Here is a 24,850-nt window from a genome sequence, read left to right on the forward strand (position 1 = left end):
TTTGAACAAACGATCAATGATGTTTCAAAGGCTTGAATCTGAATAAATAAGCTTTTATATTAATTTATAAGTTGTTTTTTCATAAACTATCTTAACAAACTTATGAATAATACATAAAAGCTTATTTATTTGCATAAGCTGTTTTGCATAAGCTCAATCCAAACGGACCCTTGGTCCGATAAACACCGTGTAATCTTATAGCCTCACTTGATCCCACTATTTTAAAAGCTTATCCATGAGCTGGTATAGCACTTATTACCATTCTCATTATCAATAAGAAAAGAGTTAGATCACTCTTTTTCTAACCTCATGTACAACATTTGCTCTCTTATCGAATGAAATCAATGTCAATTTCATACTTTGATAGTGAACTTCATATAAAGTGGAATTACTCACATTGATTTCAGTCAATAAATAAGATCTACATTGAATAACATAAGATATAACAACACAAGACAAAATTTTATGTTATTAGACAATTTTTTATTTTATACAATTCTTAATGAACAAAATATTTTAATATTTTAGACATATGTATCTATGATTTTTTTTTTTGAAGAAACATATATATCTATGATAAAAAGTTGTATTGTGATTTGTTTAAGGACAACTTATAATTACAACAAAAATTATATCATTGTCTTGACGTTTGTCTCATCGTCGTCTAATCCCTTATTTTTTAGCTGATCAAAGTAATTTGCTATCCACTCTAAATTTGTCAAACCTCAAATATGCGTTGTTTCCAAGCTTCTCTACGTTTCTACTTTGCTTACTCTCTCTATTTGTACTGACAATTCTATCCTCATAAAAAAACCTCGCTCCCACCTCCTTAACAAAGAAACTAAACTCCACGCGCCAACATTTCACAAACATCTCCTGGACCCCACCAACAACACTCAGCGCGTGAACACCCTCACCCATTTTCGGAAGTAGAACTTAATCATACCCAAAATACCCCTAAAAATTTTCTCTATATTTTCTTCTCTCCCCTATTTTCTCTCTTTCCCAAACAACGCAATCTCAACGAACGTGAGAAGATCGTTCCTTATCCAATTTTAGGGTTTCTATTCTTCGCTAATCGCTCAGTTCTTTACGCATCGAAACCCTAATCTAGGATCAGGTAAAATCAGATCATTCATCCTTTTTCTCTAAGATCGAAATTTTCGCTTTTTAATTTTAGGGTTTGATAAAATTAGCCTAATTTTGATTTCAATTTGCCTAAATTTTAAGGGGTTTTATTTGGTTATGATTAGATCTTGTTAATTGAAACTGATTCTCTTGTTGATATTTAGAGATTTGTTGATTTTGTGAAGTTTCGGGTTTTGTCTCTAATTTTTGAACGAGTAAGTGTTGGGATTCAGATCTAGTTACGATTAAGCTTTTATCTTTGAATCATGGTTTTTGTAGTTGTAAATTTCAATTTTTTGGGTATCAATTTTTAGGTGTTTGGTTTAATATAGTGTAAATTCCAATTATTTGGGTATCAATTTCTAGTTGTTTGGTTTAACATAATGAATAAATTGATTTGTACTGTTATATTGTAAATGAAATTTGGGGGTAATTTGTTTTAAAGAGATAATTTGTGTATCAATTTTTAGGCATGTGGTGTGACATAGTGAATAAATTATTTCTTATTGTTAAGATATTGTAAATGATGTTAAGATATTGTAACTGAAATCTGGTGATAATTTCTGTGAAATAAATATCGTGTATCAAATTTTAGGCATGTGGTGTGACCTTGTGAATAAATTGTTTTGTAATCTTAAAATATTGTAAATGAATTTTGGGGTTGATTTGTTTAAAGAAATATTGAATTTGATTTTGAGTAATTTGATTTCAACCCGGCGTGGATGCTGATCTGTTGAGGAATATATGAAATTATCTATGCTTATTGTGGTTGGGCAATGTCATGTGACATTCCCCACCACAATGTCACACAAGTGGAATCCATGCTTATCGGGGCTGATAATATTGTTTTTGTTGGATTTGTGGATGATTGTTTGACAATGATTTTGATGTTGTATTATTGTGTCGAGATTGTTATTATAATTCAGCTAATATCTTGATTATAATTCTAGGTTTGAGCTATCTGGTTGGTGGGGCATTCTATTTTGGAGATTAAGTTTCATGTCTGAATTAGACGCACAAATTCCTACTGCCTACGGTAAGTTGGAATATCTATACCTATTGATGCGTGTTGTCTGTCAGATTAATTGTTCTGTTCATGATATGCAGTCATTCTGGAAAGGGTAGTCATAAGTTGTCCATTATATTGTGTATGGTTGGGTTCCTTGAAAATGCTGTCTCAGATTATTAACACAAGCATATCTTTTGTTTTGAATTTTTATTATCTTTTGTTTTGAATTATTATTGTTTATACCTGACAATTGACTAGTAAATTCTGTTATCTCTTTTATGTTAAAACGTAGATGTATTATACCTTCAACTAAACTCCAGAAATGATAAATTTTTCTATTAACTCTTGTGTTAAAATGTAGATGCATTATACCTTCAACTAAATTCCAGAAATGAGTTGCTTTCTTACTGATATTGCTTTACTTGGACATGATGTTGACCCTATTTTTTTTACTTATAACGATAATCAGTGTGTTAATAGTATTGTTCTTGCAAATATTAAATGTTAATTAGATGTAATTTCATTATTTAACAAGATGCTTAAAAGATGCCAAGAATTGTAGTATTGTACAGAATTATTTTCTGAAATAGTTTTTTCTGGGGTGCTTAAGGTGGTTGAAGATTGGGTTTTTAATGTTTGATACTTTGGGTTTTATCGTGTGTGAAGGTTTCGTTCCATTATTGAACAAGATGCTTAAAAGATGCCAATTATGCCAATTATTGTACATAACTTTGATCTGAAATAGTATTTTGGGGGTCTTGAGGTGGTTTAAAATTGGATTTTTAATGCTTTGATTCTTAGGATCTTAACGTTTGTGAAGGTTAAAAATGTAAAATTGATACTTACAGCCTCAGACAGCATTCATTATGTGGAGGAAGAATAGAAATAGATGGTTTCTGTGTGATCATGATAATTAAGTTTGACTATTGATTATCTTATTACGATATGATATATGACTCCTGTGTGGGATGTGTGGCAACAATTTTAGATCCTTTTGCTGAGGCAAATGCTGAGGACGCCGGTGCTGGGTCATCAAAGGAGTACGTCCATATTCGTATACAGCAGCGAAATGGTAGAAAAAGCTTGACAACTGTCCAGGGATTGAAGAAAGAATTCAGTTACAACAAGATTCTGAAAGACCTTAAGAAGGAGTTTTGTTGTAATGGTACAGTTGTCCAGGACCCAGAGCAAGGACAGGTATGTCTTGATGTTCTGTTGTTAGATAGCAATCTATCTACCCCTTGTTGCTTCAAATAACATTTTTTTATGGTGTAGGTTATTCAACTTCAAGGCGATCAGAGGAAAAATGTGTCTACCTTTTTAGTCCAGGTAATGAATGACTTCACATCTTTGGTTTTATGAAGTATACTGTACTCATCTTTTTTAATTTTTGTCTATCCTGAGATCCATATGTCTCTCTGGTTAAGTACCCTTCTTATTTTTCCGTTTTACTTCTGATATTTTCAATGGCGTAATTTGATCTGAGTGGTTGTCTGAGATCAAGTTTCTCTGGTCTTCAGATTCTGTCTTCTATTAGTAAAAAGAAGTCTGTTTTTAAAGGTATATGCCTAGCTTATTGGACTAGATGAGAAACTTGTTAATGAAAATAGAGCTGTTTGGAAATTGAGCTAATCCCACTATGCTTAATTCAAATAATCATATAAATACGTCCTTTGACATTATTTTATGTTTATCAGTTAATTCAACAACTAATTTTTTTAAATACTTTTAGTTCTTTGTTAGCTTCTCAGCAATAAGCTATTAGCTATTTCCTAGAATTTCAACTATTTTTACTAAACACAGGGCCTCAGTATGTTTTTTTTCTCCTGATTGGGAATGATCTTGTAACGAAACTTTATGTTTTTAAAAGACTTACATGAGTTATTTGATGCTGCAATTTTTATCTTTTTGCACCAGTCCTTTGAGCAGGTTGGCACTTGTAGAGTTGCCTTTCCCGGGACTTGGGTAAACAGTCTTTACCCATAAATTTATATTTAGTGGATCTATGCCTCTATAGAACGGATTTAGATAAGTAAATCACTGGGTATATAGCCTACAACGAGTGACAAATGTTTATTCATGTCATTCATCATATGGAAAACATTGTGTCAAACATTTATTCATGCCTTTCATTGTATGGAAAACTGAATATATCATGAACTTCTTATGTAGATGATCTTTAATTCTGTTAACAAAGTCCTTATCCCTCTGCACTCGTGAATTTGAACAGGCTGGAATTGTGAAGAAGGAGCATATTAAAATTCATGGTTTCTGAGCAGCTGGAAACTTACTAGTGTTAAAGTTGTATCTGGCTCATTTCGAGCTGGGTATATATATATGTGATTGTGGAATTTCTTGTGGTCTGGAAGTATTTTCAACAGTTGTGATGCAGTATTATGGAATTTATGACATGCGGTATTATGGAATTTATGACATTATGTGGTGTTTGCTTCAATAATATGTATCAAAGGAGTTTTATAAGACTTCATTTAACATTTCAGATGCTTGGATGTGTTACTTTATGTTTACCGTGCTATGTTTTTATACCAGATTCAAGATTTTAGATGCCTTAGGCTTGGAACAAGTTTTGATTGTTTAACAATTAAAAAGGTTTTATGACCTAAAACCATGGATTTTCCTGATTTCCGAAAGTTTTAAAATTATTTCAAATAAAATCATGGATGTTGGTTTAAGTGGCGAAGTCTTCTGCTCTTTCTTTTCAAGTAGAGTAAGATCTTGGATTCTAGTCACCATGAAAAAAATGCTTTATTTTTTACTATTGATTTTGCCTCCGGTCCATGAAAATTTGATCTAAATGAGTTTCTTCTATTTGGCACTATCAGAGTGGTGTTTGTTCGATTTTGCCTCCGTCTGCTGTAAACCACGCGGAAAAAACAAAAATCCTCAATCACTTTTGAATAATTGTTGATACATCTCATAAGGCTGAGGCACACAAGTACAATACGTTTTTGCCCCCTCGTCAGTTAACTATTGAGTAATTGAAAAACCGGCTGTAATTAACTGTCGAGGAAAACATTGATAGTTAACTGCTGAGGAAAATATTTATGCAGACAGCAAGTTTTTCGGCCGATTTTTCAAAGTCACCGCATCTTGTTTCTTGTGATTGTTCCACGTTGTAGATGATGGAGGTAGTGGGCAACCATTTTTTTTTAAAAAAATAAGTACAAAATGATACTGAGTTGCCCCAAAGCACATGATGAGAGTTTTTTGCTTACCCGGTGGTGGCCCTCTTAGTGGAAAAAAAGATTCCGATTTTCCAACTTCAAGATTTGTCAACACGACCACACACCTTTTGTAATAATTAGCAACAATGTGTCCCATGTCTGGAAAAGACAACCACTTATCAACAAGATGTGCACAACTTTTCGTATTTGCGGGAGGATGTAAGCCATTTAAAATGTAGTTATAACGATCCTCACCCGCAAATACTTCAACATAATCATCTCTATGATATTTCAACTCTTGAATAAGAAGTGTACGAATCATGATATGATTTTGTTCGGTCAAGCCCATGAACTCGACTATAGCCCGAAATCCACAATGCCCATCGCCAATAACATCCACCACTTTTTCAATAATGGAAGCATGAAGCGTGACATATAATCAATAGATCTCATAACCGGGATAACCTTAGGCTTTGGATACCGAGAAGGTGGTGGAAATGAGGAAAATGATGTTTTACCAAGACAATCACCTTTTTTTTTTCTTTTATATGATGATGTTGTTGGTGATGGTGACGGTTGACTATCCGGATTTTGGGAATCAACAACCTCCCACGAAAAAGGGATTCGACTAGTCGATGTAATTTTTACTTTAGACCTCGCAATGTCCACATTTTTCTTGGCTCCCTTGGTTGATACTTTTCGTGGTGGTGGAGACATCATGGTGGTTTCAGGCAATGTCAATTGCCGCAAACCCTCTTTGACTTCAAGCTTCATTTGGAAAGGGAGTTTCTTGAGACGTTCTACAATAGCCTTCAACTCAACCTCGACAGAAAAACCAACTTCATTACTTTCTTCGCCCATACGTAACCTATGCCATTGGTGGTGTATCTCATCCAATAAAATTGACTTCTCTTCAAGGAGTTTAGTAGCAATTTCGCATGCACATGGTAGCCCATAAAATGTCCTTTGAACACAACCACAAATTTTCTTGTCCATGCACAATGTTTCCCTACAACGTGTCTCTTCCTTACACATGACTACCTAAGCCAGAGCACAAAGTGACATCTTTGAATCTATGTTCCAACACGGTAACGCTCGGACCAAAGGTTGTTTGTATCGTAGTGAACTGAAACACCAACATGTCATGTATTTTCTCCCAACAAGTACCCAAATCACCCACACTATTGTCCAAATATTTCTTCACTAAAGCATGAGCCGATTCTACCCTGTTGGTGGTCCTGCAACCAAGATGCAACGCATGGTCTGTCCATGCTCTCACTATTTTCTCCTTCACTTCATTCAATATGGTCATGACATAATTTTGGAAAAGTGGAAAATCACTGCATGAATCTTGGAACTCCACTAATACATTTGCATATAACTTTTGAGTGGGCGATTCAACCATAGCTTTCCATGCCCTCATTATCTTCTTCACAACATCGCGTGGTTTCACCTCTTTCCCATCCTTTTTTTCCAAAGGATATTTACAATCTAAGACGCACCTTTGTTTAACATTTGCTTGCACATGAAAGTAATAATTCATTGCATAACTTTCGGGGAAAACATTTGCATCCGCTTTCATCAAAGACATATCCCTGTCAGTCACAATCATCATAGGCATATTCATCTTTGACGTAAGAAGTTTACGCAACATTTTTAAAACTCAAACAAAGTTTTCCTCTTTCTCATGTGTCACAAATCCAAACCCAACCGAATATATCAAATCGGTCAAAGTGACCCCAACTACCTCAAACATTGGCATCTTGTACATGTTGGTTTTGTAGGTGGAGTCCATAACCAAAACCGTTGGAATATTGTTAAACAACTTAACAGATGTTGGATGAGCCCAAAAGATATCTTCGATTGTAGTACTTTCACTTTGTGTTCTTGAGTAATAAGTATAAGTGTGCTCCTCCAACTTCGAAATTAGATATTGCAACGGCTTCTTGTCACCTCTATTTGCCTTCCATATTTGTTGAATTTCATTGTACACTTGCTTCACATTTGTCATGCAATGTGGTCTTTTGTTCTTCAAATGTATCAAAATATTTCTTGGAAGCATCTTGCTCTTGGTCAAGTCACGTACAATCTTCTTGTCGTCCTCCTTTAATTTACCGGTAAGAATGTGTCCTTCTAAAGCCGGCTGTTGTGAACTCCATTAAGAATGTTCAATCTCCATTCCTTTGTTTGCTTACTTTGATATCCACTAATCATGAACAAGCACCCACATTTTCTTGAGCCCGTTGTCGCATGTTTCGGTTTTTTTTTCGGCACTTTGTGAGCTCTACTTATTTCACACACTAGGCGGAACATTGGATTGATTAAGCTTGATTTTTGTGTAACAATTGTAAATCCTGCCTTATTTGTTTGACGACGTGTACACTCAAGCAATTCTTCTCTATCTTTCGACTTAACGTCGTCTGAAAAAAACCTAGCCGTGTCAACTTCGCGGGCTTGAAGTGGGAGGACACCGGAGTCAGCATATTTTGAAGCTTCAACATGGACGGAAGCTCCATCAATGTTTGGTTTCGCTTCAACCTTAGGCGGTTTGACATCTCCGGAAATTTCGACAAAATTTGGTTTTCTCTCTCCCAGAACATCTTCCGCGTTCTCTACTATTACTATAATTAAACAACACAAAAATATGAATTAACAACTAACTAATGCATAAACATCAATGTCATAATGAATTAAAACAAAAAAAACAAAAGAATTTTTTTTTGGAAAAAAGGGCGGTAGCTGCCGTTTTTTTGTTGTGAAAATTTTTCACAAGTATTCCTCGGTACCTTACTACTGAGGTTTTCCTCGGCAGTAAACTATTGAAATTTACTTTGGTAGTAAGCTACTGAGGATTCCCATGACAGAGTCCTACGTAACTGACGTAGATACCCATAACAAAACCAAAAAATGAACGGATTAAAATGCTCAATATCTGTTTTTTTACGTCGAAAGTTTGTTGATACCTCCTATGCTTGATGCTTGAATGATTTTGGATCAAGATTTGATGAAAAAGAATATTGGATTTGAGGTTTGGATGGAAGTTGATGATGAAATAGTATGTAGGGGGAGCATGTGGCTATTTCATCTAATGAAACATAATTCTCGGCAGTTAACTACCGAGGTTTTCCTCAGCAGTTAACTGCAGCCGGTTTTTGAATTTCTCGGCAGTTAACTACCGGGGGGCAAAAACGTATTTTACTCGTGTTTCTCTGCCTTATGAAATGTGTCAATAGCAATTTTCATCACTTTTGCTTTGGGTCAGTTTATCATGGGGACATATCAAGTGATAATGTTATTTTTATGAGTGAATGATAGAAAAAAAAAGGCTTAATTGTAGTTTTGGTCCCCATGTTTTCACTATTTTGCAAATTTAGTCTCCCTATTTTAAAATTCGACGGTTTTGGTCCCTCTATATAATATCTTCACTAAAATATGATGATATAACATGTTTTAAATGAAGTTTTTAACGTAATTTTCTTACGATTTTATCAATGTTGATCTCATCTTCATATCATATTCCAAGACATTTAAAACTTATCACATCACCTATTTTTAGTTAAAAAAATAAATTTAATTGCACTTTTGGCCCCCTATCTTTTCAAAAGTTGCGATTTTGGTCCCTAACTAATTAAAATACAAAACAGCTCCCTATGTATTGGATCTTTGGAAGTTTTGACCCCCAAAACCACTTTTGACTTAGTCTTTGCTGACGTGGCACCCACATCCCTTAAGTGAGGTGCCACGTGTCTTTGAACGAAGTAATTCCAACTTAGTGTCGTTGCATCTTAGACTTAGTGCCAAAGGTTTTAGGATTATATCTTATAACAATATTATTGTCCAACTTCATTTATACTATACAATTATTATGTGCTTATACTACATGTGAGGATAGCTTTTACTCAATAATCACTGAAGAGAGGAGAGAAAATTGGCATATAAGGTGCAACCGTGAAATTTAACGGAATTCATAGTAGAAAAAAGCTTGAAAAATAGGTGTAACTTATAAAGTTGAGGGGTTGCAGCTGCATCCCTGACTACAACGTGGCTCCGCCACTGCTATCACGAGAAAGACTGTGATGGTGGTGGGCAACACACTTTTGAATGTGAGGGTTATATGGATCTCATTCTTGGCCGGCGGATCGGCTGGAGTTGGCTGAGGTGGAGATGACAGGGATGGAGACATCTGAGCTGGAGGTAAATGCGGAGATGGTGTGCAACTTGTGTTAACAAACGAATCCTCTAGTGGAAGCTCCTCTTTGTATCGGCCCATAACCAAACATTGCGAAAGAAAGCAAACCAAGAATGTCACCATGAGTATCTTTATTTTCTACGATAACTATTTCAAAATGTACCAACTGAGAATGTATGAACAATGGAAGGAGAAGACAGAATTCTTACATTATTAAAAATAAATCAATTCTTTGAATCATAAAATTACTATTGGTCATGAATCATCTCAAAACCAATACATGTAAGATGTAAGTGTCATCAATCACCCAAACAAACTCTATATATAAACTTTAAGTACTATTTATTCTTATGTGTTGTGACAAGCTTCTACCATTTCTCATCTCTATAAATGTTTGTTTTATTTTTTAGTGTCACTAAGAGAGAAGTAAGAGTTTTAAAGAATATTCTGAACATTTATTAAAAAAAAATTATGAAGAAATCTCATGTAACAAATTGATTATAAAAAAGTTTGAAATTTACTATAGTAGAAATGTCCTGGATAAACCACACATAGTAGCTTTGTTGGAAGTCCAAACTTGTATGCAAGTATTTGAGCCCACCATTAGTGATTTGAATTAAGGAGTGAAGTGATAAGAAGGTTAAGAGTTCAATCCCCATTTTCAAAGTAAAAAACTAAGAATGCTAACATTTACCATTTAAAAGAAAATGATAAATTAAGGGGGGTAAAGGCAATTTTGTAGGATACACTTGCTCATTTTATCAGTATTTTATTTTGGCTTAAACACATTTTTAATCTCTTAAATTATTTTTGAGGTTGAGTTTGATCTCTTTACTCAAGTATATTAATGCAAGTTAGTTCTTTCCTTTTAAACAATTTTTCAAAGTCCTACTTATATCATACGTGTTACACCGTTACCTCTCTATTTCGTTTGATTAAGTGTAGTCAAACTTGGTAATTGATCATCCATTTCTTTATCCTTCAAAGTTTGGCCTTACAAAACAATGCCAACTAAAACTAAATCAAAACTCTCCAAACTGAAGGAAAAACAGTCAGATATACCATTTTTGGTAGAACAAAATATAATATTGAAACAATGAAAAATAGGAAAAGGAAATAGGTAGAAACTTCAAAGTAGAAGTAAGTTGCAATATATTGTACTTATGATGGGGTTTAGCATAAGAAAGATCAGTTGCTTCCCATCATGGGAAAATTGCTTTTTAACCATCAAATCATTTGATGAGCATAGTTTTATGGTAGACAGCCAATACTAGATTTTTTTTATGCATCTTCATCATATTCATCCTCTGTTCACGTAATCCAAAAATAAAAAAACAATTTCACTTTCTTCTCAAACCCAAAATTCACGAAGCATACAATCTTGTCTATTTTTCAAAAATCAATACAAATTTAACCCATTTTCTAAATCCCATCTATCTTCAACCCATTTTCCTAAATCTAATTCCCAAATCAAAGGCAAAAGCTACGGTTATTTATTTTCCATAAATCAATGGAGATAAAAATGAGATTTCAATTTTTAAATTCTAATCAAATATTGCAGTGCATGTTCAATAGAATTCTTTAAAGTTAAATTCTGAACGTTTATGATTTTGCCCATTTTTCAGATTGAGGGTATTGGATTGGAAACATATGGAAATCATATGAGTTTGGGATAGAAGTGGTTCTGCAAATGAAGGTGTAGTTTGTTTTGTGTTTGGGAATTCAAAAATTGGGAAAAGAAAATAATTGAGAAGAGTAGATTTTGATGTTCAACTATAGAGAAGAATGAATCAAATGGGTTAAAACGAAAATTTGGGTGAACCAGAAAATTTGGGTTTTTTTTTCCAGATATGTGCAAGAGAAAGTGAATAGTGACAGAGAATATTGAAAAAAAAATACTATGTTGAGGGTCTATGATAAAACTATGTTTTTCGCTCGATCTAACCATTAAAAATAACTTTTCCATGGTGGAAAGCAACTAACCTTTCCCATGCTAAACCTCACCTGTACTTATGGTAGTTTAAATTTTTTTCTTCTTTCTTAAGAAAGAGGTCAACGGGGGATACTCAAGTTGCTATGTGAAGCTTAAGATGTGTGACATAAACAATTTATTCTTCTTAACGAAATTCCACTTATCTTGCAACTATAAATAAATCTCAAGCTCTCATCTTCTGATATACTTTCGGATAATACACTTGGAGATAAAGCAAAGCACAAGCAACAAGATGAAGAAGTAATCTAGGAGTAGGATCTTGATTTTTGAATGTTCTTTTCATCTTAATTTATTCTCTTTTTGTGAAGCTATCATGAGTTATGAGTAGCTAATTTCTCATTTGTCGAGATTAGATGTAACTAGCTATGATGTATATCTTTTGATTTAACAATATATTAGGATCGTTAATTTACATCTATTTAAAAACATTAAGGAGTAAGATAACAACTCATCTATTTGCTTTTGAGTAAAAAAATATCCACTAACCATGTTTTTTTTAATCCCACTTAACCATGTTTTAAGTCACTTGAAATTAAAGAATAATTTATCAATTTCACATTATTTTTCAAAATAAAAAACCACAGCCGTTTTTTATTTTAGGTCTTAACGCACACTTATTCTCAGTTTTGACGACAACCCACACCACATCCATGTTTTTTTAATTTAGGTTTTCTTCTTCTTCTTTCAAAACATGCATTCGTCATATCTGTGTTTTATCTTTTATCTTAATGCTTTATGAGTTGACAACTCATAAAATGATATTTTGATTTAACCTAGGTGGGTTGGTATGATGATGTTGTTAATTAGGGTTGCTTGCAACACTATCTAACATTTATATATATAAATATATAAATGTTAAGTTTTTTTGGCATGATTTTGAACGCTTTACCATTCTTTTGTTAAGTTCACTTTCAACTATTAAATTAGCACATTTGATTACATTTTTAACGCTTTGCACAAGACCCTTTTGATCCTTTTTTGTTCAGCTTTCACCATTCTATAGTCACTCAGGTTGTTGGATAATATATCAATTTTCATTGGACAATTACTAAGTCCAAATTTGCATGTTTTGGATAAGAAAAAAAAAAAAAATTAGGATAAGAAAAAAAATGAATTTTCAAGTTTAGGGGGCATTTTGCACATAACTACAAAACTTCAGGGGGGTATTTGCAAAACGTCATGTTGACTAACAGAAAAATTTGACGGAGGGGGTAAATTGATTAACGTTGTGCAATTTTAGGGGGTAATTGAAGTTTTGTTAATTTAAAGGGGATAATTGACGAAACTTACAATTTCAAGAGGGTAATTGCCTATTTACTCAATTTTTTTTATTTTTTTTGAGGGAAACACTGTATCATTTTAAAAGGTGACTTTCTATTTTAACTACTTTAATCTTTTTATTACAAACCGAAGAAGAAGAATACAAAACCGCAGAGATAGAATTTGATTTCTTTACATCATCAGCAATGGATGATTTTTTCGTAGCAATCCTTTCTACACTTCTCATTGCAGCCTTAATCCCACTCTATCTATGGAAACGCCATCGCGATTCTCAATCTTCCTCATCTTCATCTTCCACCGAAGAAGCTCATCAGGTTTGCAATTCCCAATCCAAAACCCTAATTTCATCACATTTTAACATTAAAACTCGAATTCTTAGTTTAATTGTGAATGAATCATCAGGCTCCGGTCAGAGAACCTGCTGCACGTGCCACTGCTACTCGCCGCATGCGTCGGAGAACGGTTGCGTCTGGTGCTAGCTCTTCTTCAGCTCCACCTGCAACTCAACAAGGTTTTTTGATTGTTTGGATTTAATTTTGATTTTATTTTATTTGCGTTTGGTATTGCATGATGGTGTTTTATGATTGATGGATTAGAATAAACAATTGAATCAATTCTTGTTTGGATAATCAATTTAGTTAAGTGCTTAAAGCATAATTAGTTAAATACTTATTATACAACTTATGTATAAGCTATTTTGTTAACAAAAGTTTGAGAAAATGATAGAATTGAATGTAATCTCATGTGTTTCTGCCTTGCTGGCGTGTTGGTGTCAGACACTGATACATGTTGGATACTGGACACGCCTTCGATTAGAAGTGTCGGTGCTGTAGAGCATATAAGCTATAAGTTGTTTTCATAAGCTATCCAGGGGAGCTGATGTGGATCAGTTGAAAATTACTTGTAGATGTGTCATAATTGATTCCATAAGTTCTTCCAAACAGTCTTATAAGTGCTTATGTCAGTAAATAAGCTCAAGTATTTTTTTGATCTAAGCAGGCTATTAATTTGTGAAATATGCTTGAAGTGACTGACTGTGTATTAGTCAGAGAAATTAGTTGAAATTATGAAGATAATGGATAAATTGAAATTATGTTGATTTTGTTGGTCAAATTAGCCTCCATGTTAGGTATTTTGAAGACGAATTTCACTAATGATCATTCATGGACTAATTTGATGTATAAAATGTCATTCAGAGAATTTGAACATGAATTCTATTATTTAGAGGCTAATTTGAAAATGTTGTACTATGGTTTAAGGATTATTTTGTGGGTTTCTATGTTTGATACAATGCCCTGGTGAATAAATATAATAAGAGATGCAATTTAGGTTAAGCATCCGGTTAACGGTATTCTTTTTAGATTAGCCCGATGAATGGTACTTTATAGTGAAAATGCAGAAGCTACAATATGTAGCTTGTAAATCAACACATAATATTTCACTAGAAAGGGTCGATGGACTTGAATATTGAAACTGAAGTAGTTTGGGGGATCTTTATGCACATTCCTTTACTTTTCTATTTCACTAGATACCTCTTCATTATATTTTGTTCAAGTGTTTAGGGTGGATTTCATAATGTGGAGTCAACTACTTCCCATTGTTATTTGGCTCTCTGTTTTTGTTATGTGGAAATATTGTTGAACTAGTAGTGCTTTGTGGGAATAATTTTCATGGATTGCATCTTGAAATCAAGTTGCATTTGTGAAGTGATCAACTGTATACATTTGAACAGAGTCTGGAGATGAAAGTGACAACGAAGCTGCTGGTGATGAGCAAGAGGCCAAAGCATCGAAGAAAAAGGAACTCAAAAGGCAAGAAAGGGAAGCTCGGCGGCAGGTATTCTTTCCTTATTCCACATTGCAAACTGGTTTGTTTTTCTATTGTTAATTTTATTCATTATTAAAGATACTAAGATATTCATTTGTTTGGCTTCTTGTTTTTTGCAATGTGTTTATAACCTGTGTCAAAGAGCATAATAATTTAAATTTGACTAATCAAAATGGAGAGTTTCTCGAAATGAAATTTGTTATGTGTACTCGAAGGTTTAATAAGGTTACTGACATTTATAAATTGTGTAAATTATCAAACTATTGTTCAAACTGTCATGCACATGATAGGATTACTTTAAGGAATACTATCTACAGACATGATATTCAGATATTGGTGAAAAATATTTAATTCAAGACATCATCCAAAATTGTATCGGACAATTAACCCATAGAGTTGCTCTGCTAAAAACCAGTTAAAACCTGAAGGAACTGGTCATGAGCTGGTAAATACGGACAATTCACCTGTTTGGAATGGTTTGATGTTGAGACATTTTCGAAAAACAAAAGGAAATAATATTTTAGATAAAGGGGGAGCAAATGAGGAGGAAGAATGAGGTAGCAGAGATAATACAAAGGATGATTTGGCTTCCATTGTTGCCTCTCTTGGCTGAGATTGAGACCCTTTCCCTTCTCTATCTCCAAAACTTGACCTTCTTTTAACCAATTAACCTTGAGAGTGTTATCAAAACCCTCCTTGGTGGATTTTCTACTGTTCTTTGCTGCAACCATGAGTGCCAGCTGAAATCTTCTTCTGCTCACTCTCTCGAGCTAAAAAGCCAAAGCCGTTTTGTTTGCCATAGCTCTTCACTCGAATGAACCCATCTCATAAATCAAAATCTGCTGTGTACACAACAGAGCAAAGGTACTGAGAACAGAACAATAAACAAGCGGGAGAAAGCGAGTGCAAGTCCTATGAGGACATCAATAATTTAATTTTGTTCTCAGATCATCACTCATTATTAAAAATGGGTACAATGATTAAACAACACTATATTGATGCGGCCGTGACTCTATTTTATGCAATACCCTATTGTTTAGTGTTCTGAGACTCTGCACAATGAGTTGACAACACTAGTAGTTGATTATTATGCCATCAATTTGTTGTCTTTTCTTTTTTGTTATTTGATTTCTGGTACATATATTTTGGATTTTAAAATATTACTGCATGCAATTTTTTATTCTATTAAATTATAAATATAATTTTTTGACTAATATTTAGTATAGGGTAGTGTTAACTTATGCCCTTAGGGCACATGTTAAGAAATCCAGAAAAAGGAATATTTCCTTAAACTTTGTGCATTCAATTCATTAAAACATTAAAGATTAAATTTAATGCACGCATTCCAATACATTATTTCTACATTTGGCTTATAAACTTGTGCCTTAAGGGCACAAGTTAACATTTCCCTTTAGTATATTATATAAAATTATTAAATATTATTTAATTGTTACTGGTTCAACATGATTTTATCACAATTAGAGCATTAAATCTTGAACTAGTGTTTTCACTGGTTAAATGATTAGTTGGTTTTTTATACATTGTATGTATGCCTGCTTGTTATTCAATGGGGGAGAGGGGATCTATGTTGATTGAAGTCTAAGTGGTTGATTAGATTTTGGTACATCTTATTTAAAGGCCGAAGAAGCTCGGCAGTCAAAGCAAGACCGTTATTCAGAAATGCGGAGGTTGAAGGATGAAGAGCGTGAGGCACAGGAGCGTAAGTTGGTGAGTCAACATTGTTGTTCTGGTTTAGTCTTAGGATGAGCTTTCTTATGGTCTATTGATCGGAAAAGCACACGTTCATATAGGAAGAGGAAGCAAAAGCTCAAAAGGCCAGGGAAGAGGAAGCTGCTGCGTTAGAGTTTGACAAGTGGAAAGGTGAATTTTCAGTTGATGATGAAGGTACACTAGAAGAGGAGCAGGATAAAACTGAAGATTTGCTTACCAATTTTGTTGAATATATAAAGGTTACTTTCTGTTTTGTACTTTCTATATCCTTGCTCTCCTTATTTTGCCTTGATAAGTTGTCAAAAGTTTATTTATGTCCATAGGGCATCAAAACCCAATGGATATTAGCTAGGGTTATAATTTTAACTATGTGGGAGGTTTTATAACTGTTCTAATTTAGACATAAATTTTGTGTACTCATTCAGAAGCAGAAATGTGTTCCCTTAGAAGATCTTGCTGCAGAATTTAAATTGCGTACACAGGTATTCTTTCTATTCTTTTCCTTTTTCTGAATCGACCAATCCATTCCCTCTATCACTTCTTCTTTTTTATATTGTTTGTTGCTGCTAGTTTATGGGAGAAACAGTGTCACGGAATAACAAATTCTGCTATGCCAGTATATTTATTTGATTTATATGATAGATCTTTTGCATCTAGTTTTACTTTTTTACTTACATATTTAGTTGTAGGAATTTTTAGCAGTGTTGACAGAAAACAAGTGAAAAGACAATGGGAAAACAAAGGGTGATGTAATAGAGAGAACATAGTATTCCACTATTTTCAGAGATTGGTTATATACAGTTATTCACACAATGAGCTATCCTTCGGCTTATATTAACAAACATGACTAGTATTATACAGGGACTCTTATACTCCATAAGCCATTTAGATCACTCACCGGCATCCCACTAATATCTAACTTCTTTTCCCAAACATTATTAATTGGAAGTTAGTATAAAATATAAATTATAAAGATCAGCCTATCCTGAGGACATTGGATGTTTTTAGTGTTTTGTGATTTTTTATTTTACATTTTGTAATGGAAGCTAGGGAGAACCAAATGTTCAACATAGATGATATCACTATGATATCTTGTAGACAAGTTTTACCGGGGAAGGGAAAAAAAGAGACGCGTGGCAGAAAACATAATAATCAATGGTTTAATTCATGGGTGATCATATATTTATATTAATACTGCTGCTATACAAACACTTGTACCCAATGTTTTAACAATCCAGAGTCTACGCAAGATCAGGAGGGGTTGAAAGATCGTAATTCAAGGATCATATCACAGATTCTGATAGGGAAAATACATACTTATTATATACTGTTAAAAGTTGATATTCATAGAGATGAGGAGAATCAGCGAGAGAGAGTGATTGTGTAACTGAATCTTGTGATTCTCAATTGTATGGAAACTGTGATGATTACAAGTATTTATACACTGTCAGAATCGTAATGAACTCCTATGCTGAGATGTCAGCTCTCATAACTACTTGACAGCTGTCCAAGCTGTCTAACTACTTGCTGAGCAAGTTAGGATTCAGTTAAACTAAGCCTAGGTACATTCGCTAATATGCTTAGCTGTATTTCCTAATACATACATATAATTAAATACACATGCATAAAAATCTCTTAAGGATACAAGAAACAATCTCTTAAGTTTGGGACCTTAAGTTTATAGAATATTTATATACAAGGATACAAGAAACAATCTCTTAAGTTTGGGATTATGTAAGGATAAGATACAACAGAATCAAACCTGAACCATATTTCAATAGGATGATTTCTCAACAACTTTATAATTTTATGGTGTTAACGTGACTGGTTAGATCCATGTCATAGAGGTTCGACAGGGTTTTACATTGGCTGTCGACTGCCTAACACAGCCCTCTCTTTTTGTCGGGCTTGGAACCGGCTATGCGTAACGAGGCTATCATAAGCAGGATTAGCATATGGTTTATGATAGAACATTATGGCATAATTTGATCCATATAGCCGACCGTACTTAGTGGGACAAGGCTTGGTTGTTGTTCTTGAAACTGACTGATCAGATCCTTTTCTAATGTTTCTAAGTAGTGGAGCCCTATTTACAGTTTGTTGGCACTCTTTGAATTTGTTCATAAATCAATTCCATATATCTGAGTAATAGATTTTTCATTTATGGGCTTTCTTTTTTGACATTGTAAACTTATGCAGGAATGTATCAATCGCATCACATCTCTGGAAAGTATGGGTAAGAGCCTTTCGTGTATCCTTTCTTTTAAATCACCATCTATCAAAAGAAATATATACACTTTACCCTGGTTTATTTTTCATTATAGTTCTTGTCTTCTCCATCACCAACTACTCCTTTTGAATTCATATACAATCAATTTACCATGTTAGATTAGATGCCATGTCATTCGCAAGGGCTTGAATAACTAGAGGAAATATTTGACATAATTGGGACTGCTAATTTTTTATTTATAATAACTTCTACCCTATTGTTGCAAGTTATAGGCTGTCTATACTCTATTCTCTTATTGATTTTACTTAGAAGTTTCCTACAAAAATGGCTAGGCTTTATGCCTACTCTAGCATCTATGTAGGTTTTATGGGTGTATCAAATGGAAGTTTTTTCTCACTTTGAGCTGTCTAGGGGCAAACACTAATAATGATTTATTTACGTGTCAGGTCGGCTTTCGGGTGTCATGGATGATAGGGGAAAATTCATTTACATCTCACAGGAAGAGATGAAAGCTGTTGCTGATTATATTAAGCGACAAGGGAGGGTTAGCATTTCCCATTTAGCTAGTAAATCAAACCAGTTCATTGATTTAGAGCCAAAGACTCATTATACCGAGGACATTAGTAACATGGAGGAGATAACTGTCAACTGACATGGTTTTTTGGCTTACATGTGAAGAAAAATCATGTGATGTACATAAAGAAAAAAATGCACTGATCTGGCTTTATTAGGATATGGTACATGACTTTAAGCAGCCTTAGCATTACTCCAATTTCATTTCCTGCAAAAATATATTTTTACTGTATTTAAAGAGAACATATTAATATCTCAATGCACTATTTTAGAAAGTTATTCCATATTTTTTGCTTCACAACAATTTTAGCACTTTTGAAGGTGTGCTTGTACCATGTAATTTCTCAATTAATTTGAAACTAGTTTCAGACAGATGGAAGTAAGAGACATTCAAACTTGATTGCTTGTAGAGTCTCCTTTTCACAGCAAGACAAGATTAGTGTGCAAGGATAATGCATTATAACTTTGCTCACTTTTTTAACTTGATATTGATTTCAGTCCTTTACATTGTTGTTATTTGAACTTAATTTTCGTGTTTCAGTTGCATCTATTATGCATGTACTGTTGCACTATTTTTAACAAAATGAATGTACTCCCACTCAAAATTGGAAGACTATGCCGTTAATACTCATCATTTTCACACTTAAGCTTCAACCCTCTAAAAAGTAGTTACTAGAACAGATTATTGGCTATCTTCATTTTTCTTTTCAACCTTATTATTATTGGTTTGAAATAAGTATCTATTTTTTCCTCTTGTTTTCGACTTGCTTTTTATGTAATCTGAATTCTAATGTGATTATGGACAACCAGCGGAGTTTTCCCAAGTGGAGTAGAATCAATTTCTTATATTCTTGCATCTTTTACAATGATATTGTGTTCATTTTCTCTATAAGGATGTGCGACATTATTTTTTGATAATAAGAGGAATAAGGATGTGAGACAATATCTCCTCCCATAAAAAATGATATTTTTATCCGTCATATAAGTGCTATAGATTGAACACATGAAATGAAATGAAACAAAATGGAATTACGCTACTCGTGTAAGATGTAAAGTTAGAAAAGTAAGAGTTGTTATTTCTAACACAATCGTGATTTGTTTTGATGTGCTCTTTTAGTATCTAGCTTTGATTTGTAAATGATTAAAAATCTTCATTTTTATTGTAAAGTGAGTTGCTTACTTTAAAATAGTTGGATCTCTATGAAAAGATTATAGATCAATAAATAATTTGATTTTTTATATAGACCTTTTATTGACTCTTTTTTAGACTAAAAGTTTAAACTTTTTTATGTTTGTATGAATTAAAACATAGTAGTATTTAATATATATTTTTTGACAAGTAAAACATATTTAAACTTATACACTATTATTTAATTATTATACACGCAAATCATTATATGCAACCTTACTTTCATTATTAAATTTTAGTAAGAAGACACTAATTAGTTTTCTTCCAAGAAATATTAATTGAATTTAAATTTAGATTATATTGAAATTGATATACACCACTTATTTCTTTTTATTGTTGATAAGAATATAGACCCCATGATTATAATTAGGAAGATTTTGTTTGATTATATAAACAATACCGTATTGTTTGATTCCTCCGTGAACAGCTAACTTTTACTAAATTCAGCTTAATTAATTTATACACAAACCATAAGTTAATGTCACCTTATTTCTCAAGAAGAGTTATTAATGGTTTAAACTAAACTAAAACTCACCACAATTTAGTATGGAAGTTCACATAACGACAATTAAGCATAACATAAAAGTGAATATGGTTATTACTAACTTTCTTTTCTTTCATTACAACAACTATAAACAAATTAATATTATTATAATTAATACAAAAAATTAATATTATTATAAACAACCTTACAAATACAAGCTTCTAATTAATTGCCAAATATAGCACAGAAATTTACCTGTCCCTCCGAAACAATCGCTTAAACTAGCGGAATATAACTTTCATCTTGACCTTTCTCTTCCAATTTTCCCTCTCCATCATATAAATAAAACACAACATTACCTTCTCTTCTCCCTCAAGTTTCCTTCCTGTTCAGCCGCGGCGTATTACCGCGGCCGACCTTCTTAACTATCATCATCCTCTTTACACACACAAAACCAAAAAAACTATAGAAAGATTAAATAAATAAAAACAATATTGATTGTTGTTTCCAAGGTAACAAGACAAGAATGAAATTTTTTAAGGAAGGTAAAACTTCCTCTTACCAAACACTTTTATTATTGTTGTTGTCGTGTGTATTTGTGTTTTCGGGTTTGGAAATTTGTCATGGACAATTTGACGACTATGACGTAGCAACACCACCACCACCACCTAAGGGTCTTGACACCTGCAACGGAATATTTCTAACCTATAGTTTGAATTCAAGGGAGAAGGAATGGCCCCACGTAAAAAATGTGGCGAAACAAGCGTGGGCGTTTAAAGCTGAAGCGTCATTGACGAATGTTGGAGATGAGGAATTGAAAGGTTGGCAGATGTATATTGGGTTTCAGCATAAGGAGGTTCTTGTTTCAGCCGATGGGGCTGTTCCGGTTGACTCGGAAGATTTTCCGGCTGAGGTAGGGAATGGCACTACAATTGCTGGGAGTGCTATGATGGATTTGAAGACTGCAATTTCAACAGCTAATGATTGGAATCAAATCGCTGTTAGGATTCAGATGAGTGGGACTCAGTTTGGACTTGGTAAAAGTGGTAAACCTATGCCTAAAACTATTAAGCTTGTTAATGATGGCTTCAAATGCCCCAACCCTAGTCGTCAAGGTATTTTATATTTATTATCTCTTCATGCATGCATGCCTCATTTCATGTTTATATATATAATTTTCACCTCTATTATATCATGCTTGTTAATGATGTCTCATATGTGTATTAACCACTTTACCATTTTATAATGGTTGATTAAACGAATTGCATGTTTATTTTTATTTAACTTTTTTATATGAAAAAATTACCATGTTTGTAAGTTTTTTCCCTCCTATTTTGACTATTGATGATGCTTTCTCGTATGCACAACTACTTCTACAAATTAAATTGTTAAAAAAAAAAAACAAGTTTATGTATAAGGGTGATACAAGACTTGGTTTGATTCGATGGATATTGTAGCGGATGGATCCTCCCTCCCCGGTCTCTCTTATCGCTCCAACAAAAATCTCAATCGTTGAATTAATTTAACCATGGAGAGATTAACACTCTCAACAATTAAATTAATCGTGAGACTTGTTTGGAGGGATGATGGAGATCGAGAGGATCTAAGTCTAATATTCTGTTGCCGATTTCCATGTGCAAGAAGGGCTTCGTGAACCCAACTTGTGATATGTTAGGAACAATTTCTGCATATTTATAGAAATATAAAGTTGTATACTAGCACTGAGAATAAGATTTTGCTATTGATTTATAATGTGGATTATCGTGATGCAGGTACAACAATGTTTGTATGTTGCAGAGTGGACCCAAAAGCAAAAGCCAAACTAAAGAAGAAAACAAAGTTCATGCCTCGTCGCTACGGAGATCTAACCATAGCATACGACATACTTCAAGCCTTCCAATCGAACTACTTTGCGCAAGTAACCATAGACAACAATCACCCATTAGGTCGTCTTGATCATTGGAACTTAACATGGGAATGGCCAAATGGAGAATTCATTTCCTCGTTGAAAGGCGCTTACGCTCGCAGGAAAGATCCTTCGGAATGTTTATATGGTCCTGCTGGAAAATACTATGGCAGCTTAGATTTCTCACAAATTGCAAACTGTCAAAAGAATCCTATTCTCTCTGATCTTCCAGCTGAAAAAGAGTTAGATGACAAAGTTGGTAAATTACCTTTTTGTTGTAAGAATGGTACTGTTTTACCACCTGTTATGGATAAGAACAAAGCAAGATCACTTTTTCAGGTACAAGTTTACAAAATGCCACCTGATAATAATAACAGAACAGCACTTACACCACCAAAGAAATGGAAAATTGATGGTGTTATTAACCCTAAATACACATGTGGAGTACCAGTTAGGGTTGATCCACAACAGTTTCCTGATCCAACTGGACTTAACGCAATTTCAACGGCTGTTGCTAGTTGGCAAATTGTTTGCAACATTACCAAACCAAAGCCGAAAGAGAATCGCTGTTGTGTTTCGTTCTCGGCTTTCTATAATGAATCTGCCATCCCTTGTAACACTTGTGCATGTGGTTGTCATGATACAAGGAAATGTAATCCTAATGCTTCACCTTTACTTCTTCCACCTGATGCACTTCTTGTCCCTTTCGTGAATAGAACCGAAAAGGCAAAGGCTTGGGCAAAACTCAAACATCGTCGTATTCCGACTAAGTTACCTTGTGGAGATAATTGTCCTGTTAGTATTAACTGGCATGTTAGTTCAGATCACAAGGAAGGCTGGACAGCTAGGATTACACTTTTCAATTGGGAGGATTCCTCTTTTGAAGATTGGTTCACTGCAATGAAGTTCGACAAGGCTTTCGAAGATTTTCAAGATGTTTATTCATTTAATGGAACAAGAATTCCCGGTATCAAAACCGTTTTCTTTCAAGGACTTAAAGATATGAATTACTTAGCAGGAGAAACTAATGGAACTCATGAATATGATCCAAGGGTGCCAGGGAAACAACAGTCTGTGATTGCTTTTCATAAGAAACACACTAAAAATTTCAACGTCGAGCGTGACGCTTTTCCTTCTAAGGTATACTTCAATGGAATGGAATGTTCAATGCCTCCACGTAGACCTACTAAAAGTGCAGGACATAAATCTTCTATCAGCATCGTTGCAGTCGTCTTCACAGCTTTTATGACATTTTTGCTCATGACTGATCGCTTTTTCTGAGATATTGTTGTTGCTGTTATAGTTTGGAAACTGTGGCTTTGGTAAAGAACTGCATTTTGAGTCTCATCATCGAGATATTGTGTGTGCCTATGACAGATCGAATGATGAGTGATACAGCTTCTTTCTGTAAAAGTACATAACAGTATATATGATCGATACAAGATTGTGTGGAACTTTAAAAGTTCAGTACATACAAATCTAGTTCATATTATATATTAGATGGCCTTTTTGTGTATTAATTATTAGTTCAAGTTGGTAGCCTAATTTTCTTTTTCAAAATCTTCTCATAGATTTGAATTTGAAATTTTGGGGGAGGTGGAGGGTGAGGGAGGGGACTAATGCTTCCAAGAACTTCAATCTTAATATTTTCTATGTCATGATTACATAGAACTTGAAAATTTGAAATTTCTAAAAGGCAGACTTGCATTTTTTTTAGACAAAACATTTACCAAATTTCGCTCCGCTCCTGATAAAGTCAGCAATTCACTTTAGAGAATAAAATAATTTCAACGGTTGATAAAAATCAATGGCCGCACGGTAACCCTATACATCTGAGTTTTTTATGTATGCGTATAGATTATCAACCGATGTCTTGTTTCATTAATAGTTTATATCACTTTACCTTCTAAAGTGAATTGCGAATTTTAGAGAGCTAAATATTTTTCTTTCTATTTCACATATATTTGGACCATAAACTTATTTTCATATCAAAGTATGCTAGAAAGAATTCATCCAGAGCAATATTGAAGCTATGAATAAAAGAAAATTGATTAAGCTATCTTGATTATTGAAAGCTTTCAATTGGTTAATAACAGTTCTTTGTTTGTTTTTCTCTTTTGCTAGA

At 33.7% G+C, this 24,850-nt stretch overlaps 3 protein-coding genes across 3 annotated transcripts; all 3 read left to right on the plus strand.

Moving 5' to 3' along the window:
• Window positions 1-965: 965 nt before the first annotated feature.
• LOC11416614 (protein translation factor SUI1 homolog) lies at window positions 966-4,686 on the plus strand. The gene is made up of 5 exons (XM_003596602.4): window positions 966-1,120; window positions 2,079-2,164; window positions 3,126-3,334; window positions 3,413-3,466; window positions 4,368-4,686. Exons 2-5 carry the CDS (start codon window positions 2,128-2,130, stop codon window positions 4,410-4,412), a joined length of 345 nt encoding a protein of 114 aa, XP_003596650.1. The 5' UTR covers window positions 966-1,120; window positions 2,079-2,127; the 3' UTR covers window positions 4,413-4,686.
• Window positions 4,687-12,899: 8,213 nt separating this feature from the next.
• LOC11410693 (DDRGK domain-containing protein 1) lies at window positions 12,900-19,520 on the plus strand. Its single transcript, XM_003596603.4, has 8 exons — window positions 12,900-13,099; window positions 13,188-13,296; window positions 14,518-14,621; window positions 16,251-16,340; window positions 16,424-16,582; window positions 16,769-16,825; window positions 18,543-18,579; window positions 19,020-19,520. Exons 1-8 carry the CDS (start codon window positions 12,971-12,973, stop codon window positions 19,223-19,225), a joined length of 891 nt encoding a protein of 296 aa, XP_003596651.1. The 5' UTR covers window positions 12,900-12,970; the 3' UTR covers window positions 19,226-19,520.
• A 1,555-nt stretch (window positions 19,521-21,075) lies between these two features.
• Window positions 21,076-24,771, plus strand: LOC11416615 (COBRA-like protein 10). The gene is made up of 2 exons (XM_003596604.4): window positions 21,076-21,934; window positions 22,592-24,771. Exons 1-2 carry the CDS (start codon window positions 21,346-21,348, stop codon window positions 24,004-24,006), a joined length of 2,004 nt encoding a protein of 667 aa, XP_003596652.2. The 5' UTR covers window positions 21,076-21,345; the 3' UTR covers window positions 24,007-24,771.
• The last annotated feature ends 79 nt before the right edge of the window (window positions 24,772-24,850 follow it).

Source organism: Medicago truncatula, chromosome 2 (assembly GCF_003473485.1).
Source record: "Medicago truncatula cultivar Jemalong A17 chromosome 2, MtrunA17r5.0-ANR, whole genome shotgun sequence".
NCBI lineage: Eukaryota > Viridiplantae > Streptophyta > Magnoliopsida > Fabales > Fabaceae > Medicago > Medicago truncatula.

Excerpts from the sequence above, each read along its gene's own strand:
- LOC11416615 (XM_003596604.4), top strand. The coding sequence starts at position 21,346 with ATGAAATTTTTTAAGGAAGGTAAAACTTCCTCTTACCAAACACTTTTA. Across the intron at positions 21,935-22,591 it reads CCCCAACCCTAGTCGTCAAG|GTACAACAATGTTTGTATGT; the intron begins GTATTTTATATT and ends ATCGTGATGCAG.
- LOC11410693 (XM_003596603.4), top strand. The coding sequence starts at position 12,971 with ATGGATGATTTTTTCGTAGCAATCCTTTCTACACTTCTCATTGCAGCC. Across the intron at positions 16,341-16,423 it reads AGGCACAGGAGCGTAAGTTG|GAAGAGGAAGCAAAAGCTCA; the intron begins GTGAGTCAACAT and ends ACGTTCATATAG. Across the intron at positions 16,826-18,542 it reads AATTTAAATTGCGTACACAG|GAATGTATCAATCGCATCAC; the intron begins GTATTCTTTCTA and ends AAACTTATGCAG.
- LOC11416614 (XM_003596602.4), top strand. The coding sequence starts at position 2,128 with ATGTCTGAATTAGACGCACAAATTCCTACTGCCTACG. Across the intron at positions 3,335-3,412 it reads AGGACCCAGAGCAAGGACAG|GTTATTCAACTTCAAGGCGA; the intron begins GTATGTCTTGAT and ends TTTATGGTGTAG. Across the intron at positions 3,467-4,367 it reads TGTCTACCTTTTTAGTCCAG|GCTGGAATTGTGAAGAAGGA; the intron begins GTAATGAATGAC and ends GAATTTGAACAG.